Source organism: Catharus ustulatus, chromosome 1, assembly GCF_009819885.2.
Source record: "Catharus ustulatus isolate bCatUst1 chromosome 1, bCatUst1.pri.v2, whole genome shotgun sequence".
Classification (NCBI taxonomy): domain Eukaryota; kingdom Metazoa; phylum Chordata; class Aves; order Passeriformes; family Turdidae; genus Catharus; species Catharus ustulatus.
Window position 1 is genome coordinate 29940567 of NC_046221.1, and position 18093 is coordinate 29958659.

The 18093-nt window shown below is 36.6% G+C and overlaps 1 protein-coding gene across 2 annotated transcripts in view; it reads right to left on the bottom strand.

Annotated features, from left to right (window-relative positions):
- Positions 1-262: 262 nt before the first annotated feature.
- The window catches only part of AGMO (alkylglycerol monooxygenase), a 199422-nt gene continuing 181591 nt past the window's right edge, over positions 263-18093 (bottom strand). For both annotated transcript variants that reach the window (XM_033076983.1, XM_033076975.1), the window contains one exon: positions 263-908. In XM_033076983.1, coding sequence (XP_032932874.1) covers positions 828-908 — 81 coding nt within the window. In that variant the 3' untranslated portion in view covers positions 263-827. The remainder of the gene's footprint in view (positions 909-18093) is intronic.

Here is an 18093-nt window from a genome sequence, read left to right on the forward strand (position 1 = left end):
AACAGCTTCTGAAAGACAAGACGTGCATCTCCCCTGACATCACCTGGCAGGAAATGACCAGAAATTAAGGGCTCAGCCTTGCAAATATTTTGTCACGTGAGTGTCAGTGGGATATGCATGTGTGCATCCTAGTTTGATCACTATCTAAAGCTGGCAACGCAGGTGTATTCCGTAAATAACTCAACCTAAACTGCATTTCTGCATTGTACAACACATATATCAGCCAACTCTACTGAAGATGTTTCAACTCATACTAGGTTGAGTTATTTTATCATGCTGTTTTTAATCATTTTCTTGCCTCAACTACTCATCTTCGTGTAGCAGTATGTTATGAACACTGAATTGGGCATGACACAGGGATTCTGGTGTAATTCAACCATTACAGAAAAAATAACATTCACATATGTTCATGTTTAGCCTCAATAAGAAGACAGTCAGTCACTTTATACCAGGTTACATCAGATATGATTTTAATTATTCTGCTTGTGAAAAATACTTTTCACATAATATTACTAACAAAATCACTGCAAAAATGAAATTATTTTTACATTATTTCTAAGAATTTGTAATCCTATGAAGGTAAAAATCTATGCTGTGAATGAATATTTAATTTGGGAAGAAATTAAATATTTCTTTCAAAAATCAAATAAAAATTAATAAACCCCCTTAGGAATCTTTCAAACCTTCATACAAAAATCACAGATCTCTCGTATCATAAGTGAACTGATTGCAATTCAGCATGATTCATGGTTGATTCATTCCAAGGAACTTAGAAGATTATTCTAAAGTGCTGTTTCCATATTTAAGGTGATGTTAGATCTGCTCTTTCAGTGGTGTTTATCTTTCATTGAAGTGATCCGCTTCATAATTTGGATTCCCCAGAATGCAGCACAGAGGGAAAACAAGACCTACAACAGAGAATTTACAATAAGAAACATTATATGAGTTTTTTGCAGTTTTTTTTAGTTCTATTGATCTGTAAATATAATGAATGGTTGAAAACAGAGAACTTCAGGAAAAAAACCCAAGAGTTCTAGGTATACTGATAGATTCACTTTAGAAAAACACGCTTTCTTTTTTGTACGACTCTTTATTGTGGACATTCCTGTTGAATTTTGACAAATGATATGAAGAATGCTGACACTAAGTTGCACGATAGGGTATGAATAACCTTAAACAGGATCTATAGCAAAAGAAGTGTTCTAGCTGCAATACAACATAAAAGTACTTATTCCCCAACCTCCTGTTTAGGATGAGATATAAGGTAGATAAAAAATTACTTAAAAGTGCAATACTCTTTATCATGTCCTTAGCTCTTTGCAATTTTACTTTTTTTATTTAGTGAGAGGTCTAATATTTTTTGAGAGGTCTAATAAATTTTTATTTATTGAGAGGTCTAAGAAATTTTTTTCAAAAGTTTATGTGCTGAACACTGCATTAGAATGAATATGAAAGATTTCAGAGAAAAATCTAAATTAGGTAAAAGTTCTATTTAGAACCCACAATAGAGCAAGATAAAATGGGTATGCACATGTGCACGTGTGATATTTTGTATATAAAATTTTCCGAAAGGAACCTTTGTCTTTCGCATAGAAAAATTTCTCTAACTTGAAAAACTGCAAAATTAAGGCAGCTGTTATTGGTTACTGAAGTGTTTTTTTTTTTTTGTGTAAAACAACACAATTTGTTCATACTGAAAGATATTTTAATAATGTCATTTTTTTGCTTGTTAAAAGAAACAGAAAATTTTGACATGAAATTTTTGAGTCAGATTGTAATAATCATTTTTACAGGTCAATCTGTTATCTAAAAGTGCTGACTAGGAGAGCTCTAATTTTAATATTAACATAATTTAATATTCACCATTTAATAATGCATGGCCCAAAGGTCTTCTTCTGTCTTTACCTACACAGTCACTCACTGAAGTACATGGGATCAGAATGTCCAACATAAATAATAAATTACCATAATACCCAAAAGGTACTAATTTTTCACTTAGTGAAGGCAGTGCCTGCTCTTATCCCTCTCAGAATCTTTTCAGGACAGGTACAGGCCTCATGCAATGTGCACGTTAGGTGTACATGCTTATGCATGCTTAGTAACAGAAGATGAAAATAGCACAACATAGCAGTAAGCAAAACTCAAATAAAATTAAAATCCCTCAATTTTCATTCAATTTTCATGAACTTCAATTATTTTCATTGAAAGTTTTAATTCTATGTGAGCAGGGGTAGGCTGTCTACTGTGTTTAAAACCTCTGATGATGCTGTTGGCACTGTACTTGTGGTCCTATTTGTAGGAAAGACTCAAAGTGCTCACCAAAAGATTTTTTTGGTAAGAGTTTCAGCCTTTAGGTATAAAAGATTTAACTTCTTTTTAATTCTTGCATTATCAACAAACACCTTGTAAAGCTGTATAGCTCTATTTTTATAACTATGGAAAGTCTTTTTAAGCAGTACTGCTTAAAACTGCAGTGACACACTGTATGTTTTGTGAGATTTTTCTATCCTGAGATGTTCTGCAGAAAAAGATCTAACTACAAATAACTATCTGTATTTCTGATCTGAATGTCAGGCAACTGAGATGAGTGTAAATCGTGATGTACATAAAATAATGACCTACATACAACATGTTCTTATTGTGGAAAAATTCTTTGCCGTATTATCTCCAGAACTTATCCACTTGTCATAATTAGTACTTCTTTGACACATTAATAAACTTCTTTCATTCCTCACCCCAGAAAGATCTCTCCTATTCCTGGAAGATGCATTAAATATAGAACTATTTCATTTTCAGAAGAAGTACATTTAAGCACATTTAATGACTGAGGTGCAGGGCATTCGTAGGGGATTAATGACTGTTGGGAGATGATGATGATCACCTGAAGAAGCACAGCCATGGGCCATTAAGCCCCAGGAAATGTCCTCAGCTAAAGATGGTTATTGCTATTATAGTCTGAAAATGAACAAAAATATCTCAGGTGAATTTATCTTTTTAAATGAAGTGATGCAGTTTCTTCTTTCTTAATTAAATTCTTTACTGTGAATTTCCTAAAGCATGCAATCAATGCTTGTGGGGGAGTATTTTGAATTGCAGTTATTATATCCAGAATGGAAAATCACATACTGCACACTGTGGATCTGCAAAACTAGTTTGGCTTCACAATTCTATAAAAGTATTGATTCACTGCCTATCAATGTCAGGACTGCCAGTACTTGAAGGAAATAACGCATTCAGGAAACAATAATGCTGCAAGGTTCTGGAAGGTGGAGGGGCTAAGAAAAACCCAAACATCAGGATAAAAAATTAAGGGGCCACATCCTTGCTTGCATGACAGCAATTCTGGCTGTCTGCACTGCTGTAATGCTGAGCTGCCCTGAACAGAGCCAGCTGTATGGGGCTACCAAGCAGAAACTTGCTGTGTAGGTTGGAGCTCAGTTTCTTTTGATTGCTGCTACATATTTTGGAGTTACAAGGCTCGACCCACTTGAATGAATCCTGCAATCAGGTGATGTCAGGAATGGAAAGCTCAGAGACAATACGTGCCAGAACTCTGAGCAGACAATAGTGTGGGCAGCAGGAAGCAGCAAAAGAGCATTCCACCAGGCAAGCTAAACTATACTTGACCAGTATTTTTCTAATGCCCTTGGGAAAATCTATTTCCTGAATCCTATGTGCAGATATTTTGTCTTTTCTACTCAACACTCTCACATGCCAATGGATTAGGTTTTTTCTTGGTTGTTTGGTTTTGGGTTATTTCACTTTCTAAATTATTTTCACAGAAATTGTAATTCCTTCTCATATTGTCCAAACCCACTAATATTTGTCCTCTGACAAAAATATTCACATATTGGATTCATAGTTCAGCTGGTTCTGAAAGAATGGGAAAATCTAGTATTATATCTTTTTCTTTTTTACACTGAACTAAGTTCCCCCACCAACAATATGACATAAGAACAATAGTTTCACTTGTCTTAAAATGAAAAATTACTGTGGACAGTAGTTATATATGGAAGAAATCTAAAAGCAGGATTTCTCACAACCCTGTATTTAGCCAAGTTAAATGCAAGCTTTTTACCACCTTAATATAAACACTTGTTACATTTACCTGTTCAAGTAACTACAGATTAATTATAGACTGTCCTTTAGACTGCTGGAAGGGTACAAATATTTACATTACCTCCTTTCCTACAGTCTATATCCATACAGCCCATATTCTCTCCCTGAGTTGCAGAAATGCAAATAACATTATTGACAAGAACAAAGATGGTTTAACTAATGGATTGATTGAGTCTGCTCTTCACAGGAAATTCCCATTGGAGCAATCGAAGTTTATTAGGCTGTAAAGTACTTTAAAATCATTAGCTAAATTCAGGCACCCACTTCTGCATGATTAGCTTTGTTGCTGAACACTAATGTTGTTTTCTGCCATTTTCTCTTTTGTAATGTCTTTGTATATCTGAGATGCCTAGACATGATGTCTTTCTTTCCTTCTGCAGATTTCATCTGGATAGAATTAGAAGGCTTTAGACATTGGTCTAAAAATGTAGACAAATGTCCTAAGATAGTTTTTCTTTAATGAGAGGGAAGAGTTTCGAACCATACCACCTCAGATTCTTTCCAAAAATCATTCAATGATTCTCTGACATTTCTCAGATTTTGCCCAGACGTGGTCCCTCCAAATTTTGCTGCAGAGACAATCTGCAACTGTTATTCATAACTTCTGGGGTTATGACAACATCATATGAATGGGCATATATTTAATTCTCTGAAGACCTCTGTGCTGGATAATGTATTCTTAGCTCTGGAGACCGCTCAGGAAGATCAGCACATCCATATACTTCATTAAGTTTACTGTTCACATAACATAGTGGGCCTGGTACTGGCAAATATGATAAAAATTAGGGCTCTCAAAGTGAGGCTAAGCATTGGCAATGTGATGTTTGTTTGTGACTACAAAACAAACATGATTAAGGCTCTTTTTATGTCCTTTAGATACAAATTTGGACATGGCTTCTTCACAAGTACTAGACAACTTCTTACCATCAATAGTAATCATAGTGTAATTTGTAGACTTTGTCTGATAAGGCTGTGTCTGGCTAATGTCACTGTCCTTTCCAACTAACGATGGAGATCATAAACTGATACAGAGGCCGAAAAATTGTTAATATTAATAACAAAATGATTGAATAAGCTACTCCAGATTTCACAAGTACCCAAATAATGCATTTTTCACCAATAACAAATTTTTTTCCCCATTTTCCAACAGATGACTGCTACAGTCTGAAATACACAGAGGAGGATTTGGATAAAAAATGCATGGATCTTCATTTTCAGTACAATGTTTGGAGACGAGCAGTCTGAAGCTAGTAAAGAAATGTCACAACATCAGCAGCAAATCCAGAAATCACTAATCTTGTACAGTGCACAGACCAAGAAGATTGCACTTTAAAAAAAGTTGCAACAATAATAGATGGAAAAAGAAGCTAGGAAACAGGAAGATTCCGCCTTTGTGCGATGAGTCCCTTATACTTGGAAATATATGCAGAAGAAAGTGGGAAGCAGATTTTTTTTTTATTTTTTCTTTTTCTTTTTTTTTTTTTTTTGTGAAGGAAATGTGGCTACAGGGGAACAGAGACAGCTACAATAATAGTGGCTTCAAAGCTTTTGTTCAATATTTCTGTAGAAGTAGCAGATGTTTGGAGATTCTCCATAAGGGCTCATGGCACACCTTCAGACTCCTTGTGCAGCAGGTCTCACAGATCCAGCATGCCCCTGACCTAGACCAAGGTGTGCATCTGATGTCCCTGCTCATTGCAGGGAAGGTGGAACCAGACTATCTGTAGAGGTCCCTTCCAAGCCTAACTATTCTATGACTGTGAATGAGACTCAGTCGGCACATACAGGATTTAGCCAAGTATCTTCAACATCCTCAAAGCATATTGATAGTTCACTCACAGTGGTTTCTTCTTTTATGACATACTCATTGGTTTTATATTTCACTATTAACAAATAGTGAGAAAACAATGGGGAAGAGATACACACACCTCCTTTTTATTCTGTTAAATGTTTTAAACATTCCTTCTTTTATTAAAATATGGTCAGAGACTCTAAGGCTAGATAATGCATGAAAACATAGGCTGCAAAAGCCCAAATACCTTAAAAGGCTTATATTACCTACCAAGGAAAGACAAAGAAAGATTTGGAGAAAGAATATCTATTTCTCAGTGCTTTCACAGCTGGACACATCCTCAGTATGAAATCAAGTGCACTACAGAGATGGCTGAGCTAGCAAGCACATAAGCTGCTAAATCTCAGCACAGCAGCACCAGCTTGACTCTGTCTTTCCTGGCATTGCACACAAGCTAATAACTCACATTCCTCAGTTAAATACGTGGGGATTTTTGCACAGGCAGTGCTATTGCAGTTATATTTAGACCTAAAATGGCTTATGTGCAAGCAGCATGTTATCTGGCTGGCATCATGACCTTCACTCAGGAGAAGCCAGTACATTGCCTCTCAAATCACTTGTGTAGATAAATGTATCCTATTGAACTGTTACCTATGAGATACCTTCTCTCTTGAGTCACAGGATAATTCACAACCTAAGCAGTAGGATTAGGAAGATTTTACCTCATTCCCCAAAAGACAAAAATAGTTACTGAAGTGGGAAGCTTTCCTGTCAGTCATATGACTAGGAATCCCAAAATATGCTAATAATTATTATATCTTCACCTTGTGATGAGCTAATGAAAGCTGGAGACAGTATCAACATAATACTCATTAACATGTATATAAACTCTTTATCTCTTCAGTATAAAATGTCTTATAGTATTTTATTGAAACATCTGAGAATACTTTATACAGTGTTACCTAATTTCATCTATAAATTTCTAGATCATCCTAAAATGTTTATCTCAAACCTAAAAATAACTTCTCAATCAAGTCTGTTTCATAGTTTTGCAATTAATTTCCAAAAAAAAAAAAAAAAGAAAATTAGTGTTTAGAATGTATCTATCATCATCTGAGCTTAAAAATTTAATAAAACCTGTGACCAAAATTTAAAATTGACAATTTACAATTCTAGAGCACAACAGTTTCTTTCATGCTGCTTTAGTTTTATTTCTGACACAACAGTTCTGAAAAACAAGTTAAAAGATCAACAGTTTCAGAAGGCCTTAATTCTGAATGTCATCTTTTGTATTTGAAATGTTCAGAAAAGTTAACAAAACTGATGGCAAAATGAAATTAAAAACTTAGACAAACAGTAAACACACCAGTTAAATCTTTTGCAGGCTAACAGGCCAAATGATATTGAGAGAGTTAAGAGTTGTTCATTGAAGAAATGCAGTATTTGAGAAAGTTGTGTCTCAGTTTGGCTAAATTTGCTGAGTTTATTATCTTAAACATTTAAACAGGTGATGTATCCATTGAGATGAAACATCTCATTTACTTTTACACCTGTCAGCAGCTGTAGCATAACTGCATGTACCCCACTGCATCACTTCTAGCTCAAACACAACTTGGAGGGTTAAACAGACATCTGCAAAGAAGCATTTCACTTCACAAGATATTATTTAATTTACATGTAAAGAACAGTTTAATCTTCCTTATTTTTTTAAAAAATTAAGCTTATTTTACTTTAACTGATAGATTACCGTACTGATCTCATATTTTATCAAATTTATATTGTTCTTAAGGCTTAAAGAATTGAATCCTTTTAAATTCAGTATTCTAAGTGAGAAAGACTGTACATGTATATAAGAATAAGGGTACACTTCTTCTATGGTCATGGCTGTAAGAAATGTTTAGGTACTATACTGCTTAATCCTGCTTTGAAGAAAGTGTTGCTTAAAAGATGAGACACATTCATTTAAAGGAGCAATGCAGATGGGAGCTCTCCTTTATGCCTTCATCCTTGCTTGAAAATACAGAAAAATTACAGCTACAGATGGAAAAAAAATATAAAACTAGTTTGTATATAGAAGAAAAATTGCTAAACATAACATTTCAGAATTTGGACAAGATAGTACCTGGCTGTGCAATATTTTCCAAAGAGGCATCTACAGACATACTTCAATCTCTTCAATCCTTTCATTTTTATTTCAGTTTAATAGAATACTATACTGAAGCAATTCAGTGTCCAACCTCTCCAATATTAGCAGACATAAAATAGTCTTTGTTTCTATAAGAATGCCTTCATTTCAGAGTGTAGCTGTAGTGCATAACCACCCTGGCAGGTGGTGAAGAGAACCAACAGTGCTTTGTCAGCCTGAAGAGTTCTGACAAAGGTGCTGCAAAGTGATCTCCATTCACTGGTATACTAAATATCCTCTTGAGAGAAGGCTGACTAGCTATGAGCTCCAAAATGGAAATTTTTCCATTGTATGTGGGGAAAAAATATTAAAAAAGTAATCCCAGCCTTTAAGTATAACCCACAGACATTAGATCACTGATGGGAAAAACTTTGCTGCAGATGTTGAAAAGACGTGATGGGGAAAAGCTGGCCACTGTGACTAATTGCAAACGTGACAAAAAGGATTAAGAATGTGCAGAGAGGGATAAAACAATTGAGTGACAAGCAGAAGGGATTTCCAGTACAGTGAAGAAACACCAGAAAATATTCAAGACAGACAGGGGAAGATCAAGGCTAAAGGTCACTCTAGATGAAGATTGTTCTTAAAGCCAACATGTCATAAGGAGAAATTAATCCTTTAATTGAAAAATGGAGAACACAGAAGGCTGTTCTCAGCATTAAAAAAATCAAACCAAGTCAACCGATTTCTGAATGAAGGAAATGGGTCAATATTCATTGATACCATAAAGGAAAAAGCTTGCCATGGAAGACATATGTCCATGTTAAAGATGGAACACAGCCATCCTGCTGGCCAGCCCTCTTTTGAAGCCAAAGGCAGTAAACTGTGACTGTTTTTAAGTTTTTAATTTCAAGGAGAGGAAAAATATGCTGAGGTCGATTCAGCCCTCTGTCCATTGCTTTACATGGAAAAGTAGATGTTTTGTCTGTTGATTTCTCTCTTCCCTGCTCTCAGGACTCTTCCTGTGGTATGTTTTGTTGCTTCTATTCTTGCCTGGGGAAACTCCCATTTATTTCAAAAACTCAATATCTTTCAATTATATAAAATAAATGTTTATTGACATTAACCACAGATGTATTCAAAACAGCTAAATAATTCATATTTCTACTTATTATATAAATTCAATATAGTTATATTGTTTAATTAGGTTACAAAAAAAAAAACCAAACTACATGGAAGTAATCTATGTAACTTTTTACTAGGTAAGCTAGGGGACTATAGTCCAAATGAAACTTCTGTATGGAAGGTGCAGAGCTGAGTTGGAGAAGACACACCCAGAAAGGAAGAATCAAAGATTATATCAAAAAATGAAACAGAAACCAGAATTTTAATGAAAAAGCAGGCACTAACATTTCTAAAATATATACATATATTAAAAAAAAAAACCAAAACCAAACAACAACAGAACTTTAAATATGTCTCTTTTCCTGGAAAATGTGAGATTCATAATACTTTTTAAAAATCTGGATATGCTGAGGAAAACATGTGATTGAGTAGAGATGGGAGATACTAAAGAGAAACCAAATACACAAATATCCCGTGAGGAATAATCATTAAGGAGTAATACATCAGAAGAAACCTGGAGTTAGAGTAGTTCACAAACAAAACATGCCTCGAACTAACAGTGCTAATACAAAAAGATGGCTATATCAATGGCTATATCAATATTAACAGACACATTTATATATAACTAGTAATGACATACATATGTTATTATTTTATATTATATTTTCATATTAATTACAGTAATTTCAAGAATACAAGCTGCACCAATTTGACTAAGATTTTGCTCCTAAACCGGAAATGCGGCTAATAATCAGGAGCGGCTAATATGTGAATAATTTTCTGACATTTACAACCTCAGAAGTGCCTGCCAGAGCGCCGAGCGAAGCTGCTGCAAAGTCGGCATTTTGTGATTGTTACAAATCGCTACTCTGTTGCACCGTGGGTGGAGCCTGGCTGCCAGCAGGCAGCACGGGGGGTGGGGAGAGAGGAGGGAGAGCTCCCTCCTTCCCTCCTCTGCCACGGCCCGGGGGAGAGACGGGGGGGGCCCCGTGCCACCATTGCCGTGGCTCGGGGAGGAGGGGGGGAACCCGGGCCGCCCCTGCCACGGCTCTGGGAGGCGGCGGGGGGCTCCGTCCCTGCCTGCCACCACGGGGCAGCGGCAGGCCGTGGTGACCGAGCCCAGTGGCAGCGGCGGCTGGCCCCCAGTGGCCCCGCCGAGCAGCAGCGCCGGGCTGGGCTACCTGGCCCCATCAGCAGCCCCGAGCGGGCTGAGCCTGCACAGCCTTAGCTGAGCCAGTAAACCCCGCCCTGCCGCTGTTCTGTTACTATTTGGCAACTTTGTTGCACGTGGGTCCTCGCTGCGAACGACAGAGCGGCTTATACTCAGGTGCGGCTTATTTATGGACAAAAAACAAAATATTTGCCAACACCCAGAGATGCGGCTTATACTCAGTGCGGCTTGTATTCGTGAATTTACTGTATATAAAGGAAGTATTTAATGTATTGATCCAACCTACTGAATGTTGGTGAAGTCTTTAAGGAAAACACAGATAAGCTGGATATAGCAATGTAGTAAGACTACAAGAATTATAGAAAGGTTTAGGAAAATGGACCTGTAGGAAAGCTTGAAGCAATTCTGCTGTGTATTCTTGAGAAAACAAACAAAAATAGTCAGCAGGAGAATAAGCTTTTTTACATGCAAAAACTAATATAAAAAGAAAAGATGATAAACTAGTGCTTAGGGTAATGGAAACAAGAACCAAACCTAACTAAAATTTTTGTTAGATAATGGATGGTTAAAGGATGGTATAGCATTGGAATCCACTGTGTATGGAAGTTGGTCTGTAAAAGGTTTGAAAGGCATGTGTCTATCAGGTAGCTGTACTTGATCTTTCTCCAGTGCAGGATTTCTGCCAGTCAGGTATTTCTGTTTATTCACAATGAATACAAAAGCACTCTCCACTTCTAAATAACTTTTTCTCAGTTAACTACTTTGCCTACAGTAGTTAATAAAGATATTTCTGCTTAGCATAGTGAGCCAACCATGACTTGGCAACTATTTTTTTGCAATAACCAACCTTGTGAAAGATTTCACCAATTTCAGTCTCAAATGTGGTTGTCACTTTAGTAAAAGTATGAAAATCAGAATCTGATGCTTCTTTCCCATCCACACCTCCACATCCCCCCAGTTTCTGAACCTGTTTCCCATCAGAGAAGTCACAGGACTATTACGTTCAGAGATCAGTTTGCCTTGCCTCTTCAGACAGGAGTTGCAAAGGCTGATGGCAGAAGCATGAGCTAATTCACTCTTATTTTACACTCAGAATACTCTACACTAAAGCCACAGGACTGCACAGTAAAAATAATTTGCCTTTAAGACTGAAAGTAATCAAGTAGCTATGGTAAAAGTTTGGAATGCTGGGCTATTCAGTCTGCTTACTTTGTCATTGATTACACAGCATAGAGCAAGACATTTAGTCTGTGTAGTTTCTTAGCTGCAAAAAAAAAAATATGGCGACTGTTCCCCCAAAAAAAGAGTTAATTTCCAATCTCTGTTTTATTAAAATCCAAGATAGTTTCATTTACTACAATATTTTCTGAGAAGACAAAGACATTTCAAAAAGACATGGATTTGGCCTTTTTTCTGACAACCCTCATATCAATAATTATGAATTCTTTTTTGCTGTTTTAATCTCAACAACAATGTACTTGGATAAATACAACAGATCCTTAAAAATCAGATAATTGCATGCATTTCTTATGTTGCTCCAGCTATTGTGCAATCTTAGTTCCATAAATCATGGTACTGACCACATGAAGAGCTAAAAATGGTGTGAGAATTTGTTTCCGTCTCATGATTATATTGGTTTTAAAAAGTCACAAATCACCGTAATATGAACAACGGCAGAATGTTGGAAAAAATGCCAATTCAGGCTTCAGTTTTATAGCAACACATCCTTTCTTATTCTAAGTTTTTAGGCTGGGTTTTTGTTTTGGCATTTCTCCGCCCTACATTGAACTCTGCATTAAAAGGAATGCTGTGCCCTGAATATGTTCATCTTGGAAAGGCTATTTGGTATTGTTGTATTTGTATGTCAAAGGGAGGACTGAAGTCTCAACAATTGTTAACCTCTCCCATGGTGAGCTAATAAAAGGTCACAGACCCACATGTGGCTTGCAGCCTGGGGAATTTCTCTCAGTGTTCTGCCAGGGATGGGACTGCCTGAATGATTTCTCCCATAAGTTTTCAGCCATAAACTGTATCCTACTTGGCTTGCTGTGCCAAAACTGGACCCAAGGGTATCCAGAGTCTTTGCTGATGGGAAAAAATGAGTGCTTCCTATGGAAGCCACAGATGTTTTCCTGAGAGAGAGAGAGAGAGAGAGAGAGAGCACAGATGCTCTAATATTTCTCTACTTTCCATTTCTGACTACCTGTTCTGGCAGCAGTTCCAAGAAAGGGGGAGGACAGAGGCAGGCATCCAGCTGCTTTCAATAAACCTTGGCAGCACAGGTAGTGAATACCAAAACACTAAAAGTGTCCAAAACAAATTTTTTTTTCTGGATTTCAAACTATGAAAAGGTGAAAGCATGTACTAGTGCTCCTCATCTTCCCATTTTGAGCAGAAATTTAGTGATCAGGATAATTACCCTAGATTCCAAAGCAGAGAATTTTTAACTCTTGAAAAGATATCACTCACAGAAGTGGATGTCTGTATGAATATAAATATATAGATACATAGACATTCAGAGGATATACAAAATACATATATCCTACGCATTTTCTAGAAAGATTTGTTTCTTCCATCAGGCAGTAGGCTGATGGTGACAATACAGATTTGATTTCGCATTGTGAGGCCATAGTTATCCCCAGTGTAACTCTGAAGTCAAAGAAAACACTTATGCAAAGTCATATTATAAATTGATTTGACCCAGAATTGTATTTACATCAGCTACCTCAGAAATTTCATTGAAGTTTAATTACATTAGGATGAGGCTTATGATGCTGTTTAGTAACTGTTTAGTAATTATTCATACTTGCCCTTTTTTGTCTATACATATTCATGTCCAAAGATCCTTTCATAGAAACACTTGATCAAAAGTCTATGTTTCTATTCTGGACAGGTTACCTAGCTGGTTTGAAACCTTTATACTATCACTGTTCAACACTTTTCTCCAGTTCTACCTTTTGAAGTATTATGTAAGTATTTCTTAAATGGGATAAATTAGTCCAGTTAAAACACATTAAATGAATGTAAGTGGAAATTGAATAGCCGATAGGTATAGCTGATAAGTAAACAGCAGAACAATATACGTATAAGACTGTAACCCTCCTGGATTTAATGGTTTTTCATTGCTGAATTAATCAGCAGAAGCACTCTTGATTAAGCTTACAGCTCAGTAGTTTATTTGCTCATTTTAAGGACAGCTCTGTCCATCTTGTTCATAGTTGCATCTGTTTGTTACCTGCCGACAGTGTCTGCCCCTCCTGTTACAGCCTTTTTTCCTATGAAATGGAAAAACATCTGTCTATCAACAAGGGAAGTAAGTAGATGAACACTGATGTCTGCAAAATCTTTGGGAAAGTGCATCGGGAAAGAGTAGCTCTATAAAAGTTCTAATTTTCCCAACAGACAATCAAAAGGACATTATCTGCACATGCACCTGAATGATGTTCACTTCAAACCACACCAGGCTTCTTGAACAGCCACTGACCACTTTCCCTCAGAGCAATCCCTCTCCACCCAATCGCTCATCAAGACCTTTCACTTACATTCAATCCCCCATTTTTTTGAGGTTTTATGTCTTGATTGCCACCTAGACACCAGCCACCTTTTTCTACAGCTCAGGAATCAAAATATATTGCAATGTTCTTGCTCTAAAAGACAAGCTGCTCTCCTAGCCAGTACAGCACAATAGTTTTGGCTTGACAGTTTCCACAAAGGTACTGTTGAGTGTCTGAGTACTCCTTCAAACTAGAGAAGCTCCAAAGCTGGTTAAGCCAAGTCCAGCAGGGAAGATAAAATATTTCTAAAACATAAGAAGTTAGATCTTCTCTAGGTGTTGATGTTCTAGCTTAGCCATGTAGGCTTCTGCCCCCCTCTTAGAGATAGAAACCACCAGCAAGATGAACCATGTATGAATCCTTTTACGAAAGAACAAGAGGAAGAAAGTGGTTTCACTTGACCAAGGCATGAGAAGTCAGCAAGTCTGAGCTTTTAAGAATGTCCCGAATTCAGAAAAAGAACTACTGCATCTAAGCCACACTGCTACTTGCCTAAAACTCTTCAAACAGGGAAAGGTCTTATGGAAATTTTGCTGCCTGTATTATACACTAGAGTTTGATTCTACTGTGTCTCACTTCTTTGCAACTCATGTATTGCACTTCCAAAAGCATCAGGGCCTGACATTTTTGCTTTCTTGTCCCATTATTTTTCAAAAAGAAACTAACACTCTAGATGCTAAAAAGTGAGCAACCCTTCCTTTTTTCTCCAAACTAATTTACAGGTCTTTAAATATGTAAGGTGTCTGTTTAAGATTAAGCGTCCCTTTGCAACCATAAGAATAAATCCCTAACTACCTATTTCAATGTAAGAGTGAAACCATTTTAAATTGTTCATTTCTTGATGATTAATTAATCTAGGTAATTGTATGTTTATCTCCAGTTTTAGTTTAATTATTTGAAATACTTTGCTGTGCTAGGACTTTTAACTTTTTTCTACTCTTAAACTCATTCATAACGAATCCTTTTATATTTACGGAAATTATTCCCATTTTTACATCCTTCAAGCTCTCTTAGAATAGAAGCTTTTCGCAGTTACATATCAGCCATATAATTCTTTCATAAGTATTATAAAAACACTCTGCTTTTTTGTGTAAGCCTGCATACTTAAATACTGAATCATATATAAATATGAAAATAAGTGTGTTATCATTTTAATTATTAGAGCAAGAGAATGAAAGGAAAGAGGATTACAGAAGCGTGGACACGGCTCTGACAAATTCATGTATATATACTTATGTGTGATATAAGAACTAATATTACAGCCCTTACAAAATAATCTTACAGAAGTCTATAGAGGACACTTACTAAAAATACAGCATTATGCGTGAAAACCTGAAAGATATCCATTGGTTTTTTCAGCAATGAGAACAAATATTACATCATAAAAAAATGATACCTAAATGAGTTAAATAGCTCAGCAACAAGATAACCTTATGGAATAATCATAGGCACATCTGTAGTCAGATAACAGAATCTGAGGAGAGGCTATTACAGATAATTTGGAATATGGCATTGAGTCTTATGATTGTTAAAGAAAATACTGTCAGATACCACAAGATTAGTCTACCTAAGGAATTTACTACTTATATCATAATGACACCATGAGAGAACAGTTCCTTTATTTTTGAATAAAGGAGAAGCTAACTGGTTAAAAAAGTTACTTAAAAGCACCTCCACCTGCTGCTAACCAGAAAAAAGAAATGAATGAGTTACCTATAGATTAAACAAGGCTTATTGCAGTCATGTAAATGCATTTAGGAACAGAGACAAAAGTGAAGAAGAACCAAACAAGTCTGAACACAGACATTGTATTTTTGAATAGACAATCATGAGTTTTTCATTAAGTAAACCCAGACAATTATCTAATTTAGATGCATAGGTTTGCTCTATCTGTGACTAGCAGCTTTCTGTGGGAGTCTCTCACAGGGCTGACTCTAATCCACAGATGAGGAACTGAATCAATTTGCTTTACTGTGCTCATCAGGCTATGAGCCATGCTAAAACACTGAGCAACCGGAGCATGAGGAGTGACTCCTAGACCACAGGGTGAGTTGGACCTAGTCTCTTCCAAAAGGTTGCAATAATGGTAAAGACCACTTTCTGAACGTATTTGGTTTCCAAAACAGGCCTCAAATGGACTTCTTGTTAAGTTGTTCTCCCACACAGATTCATAACAAGAACATGTAACAATTGCAAATTGAAAAATTTATTCTTTGTAGTTTTTTTAATTTTTCCAAGTGCTTTGTGGTTTTATGAATTCCATGTCTGTTGACTCCTATGTGAATTTATATTCAATACTGAAATATAATTGTCTGGTAAAAGTGAGATAGAAAGAAGTAGTATTTATTTACATTTTATACTCAGTACTGAAATATAATTGTCTGGCAAATGTGAAATAGAAAAAAGTAGCATTTATTTACATATCTTTAATATAGCTGACCAATTTTAGAGTAAAAAACATATGCAAAACCAATTAGACCTATATTAATGATTTTATCTCCATAGCCCCATATTCTCTTTATGAAGCACTGTACTGGAACATAATTTAAAAACCAAATCAAATAAGAGTTCCAATCTGATGGTGTAAAGCCATCAGAATTAACCATGGAATTGTGCAGAATGTGTGGTTCATTAAAAATGAAATAAAATTTATAGTACAACACATATATCTGGAATTAGGAAATAATGGTAAAGACATATATCTATCATTATTCTGTCAAAATGCACTGAGACTCACGTGGGATTGATACAACTGAAGCCTACTACTGAGATGAGGAGAGGAAGAATTTAGCAACCTAAAAGATCTAACTCTGGATTTGAGTACACTTTCTTGGGTGTTTTAGCATTTAAGAAAAAAACAGCTGAAAATTATTTTTATCTCCCTAAAACACTTTGATATGTTTACATAAGTTATGTTTAGATTTACAAGAATAATTCAATTCAATACATTTTATCCCTTCTGCTATACAAAAACCTTAGGCAATAGATTTATTCATCAAAATATTTGGCTATTTCTGTATGGATTTTTCTTTTCCTGCAGATCGTGTCCTATTACAAAACCTTGATGTACCTGCATCATACTATTAACTCAATTTTATCTTTGTTAAACACATATCTAACCCTACAGAAAGACATCTTATTGTATTCCAGACATCTACCCTGTAAAAATCTGATGACTTTACAACTTTTGGGAAGGCACTACCTGAGAAGCCTCCAAAAACAGCCTCTTCTCTCTTGAGTCCAGTTGAGCTCATCTTGTCCATCAAGTCTAATAGAATGCTTTTTATATACTGGCAACTAGGCAAAACCACACTCAGGTTTAACACTACCCAACCATTCTGATTCTTCAGCTGATATAATCAGATGGAAATTTACAGCTTTGTTGAGTGGGAACATTCTTTGGCATAAAATATTGAATTCTCTTAGAAAAACAGGCTGCTCCTCATGGCTTAGATAGACATAGTCTTTTCTTGGTAAAAACTGAACGACGGATTACAAAAAAAATGGTGGAGTATGGGGTTGTATTCAGTTGACAGACAGTCATCACAAGTGGTGTTCCTCAGGGCTCAGTCTTAGGGTCAGCTTTGTTCCATATCTTTATCTGGGTGAGGGGACCAAGCGTACCCTCTGTCACTTTGCAGATGATACCAAGATCAAAGGCAATGTTTGATCCGTTTGAAGGCAGGAAGGCTCTGCAGAAGGATCTGGACATGCTTGATTGATGGGATGACACCAAATGTATGAGACCAAGAAAGCAAAGTGCCAGATCCTGCACCTGTATCACAACAATTCCAGGAAGCACTACAGGCTGAGGGCAGAGTGCCTGGAAACCTGCCCAGTGGAAAAGAACCTGAGAGTGCTGCTCAACAGCTGGCTGAACATGAGCTGTCAGTATGCCCAGGTGGCCAAGAAGGCCAATAGCATCCTGGCCTGTATCAGCAACAATGTGGCCAGCAGGACCAGGGCAGTGATTGTCTCTCTGTACTCAGCACTAATGAGGCCACACCTTGAATCCTGTGTCGAATTTTGGGCTCCTGTCTACATGAAAACACTGAGGTGCTGGAGTGAGTCCAGACAAGGGCAACAGAGCTGCTGAAGGGTTTGGAGCCAAGTCCTAAGTGGAGCAGCTGAGGGAGATGGTGGTGGTCTTCTAGAGGAAGAAGCGGCTTAGGGGGAATCTCATTGTTCTCTACAACTGAAAGGAGAC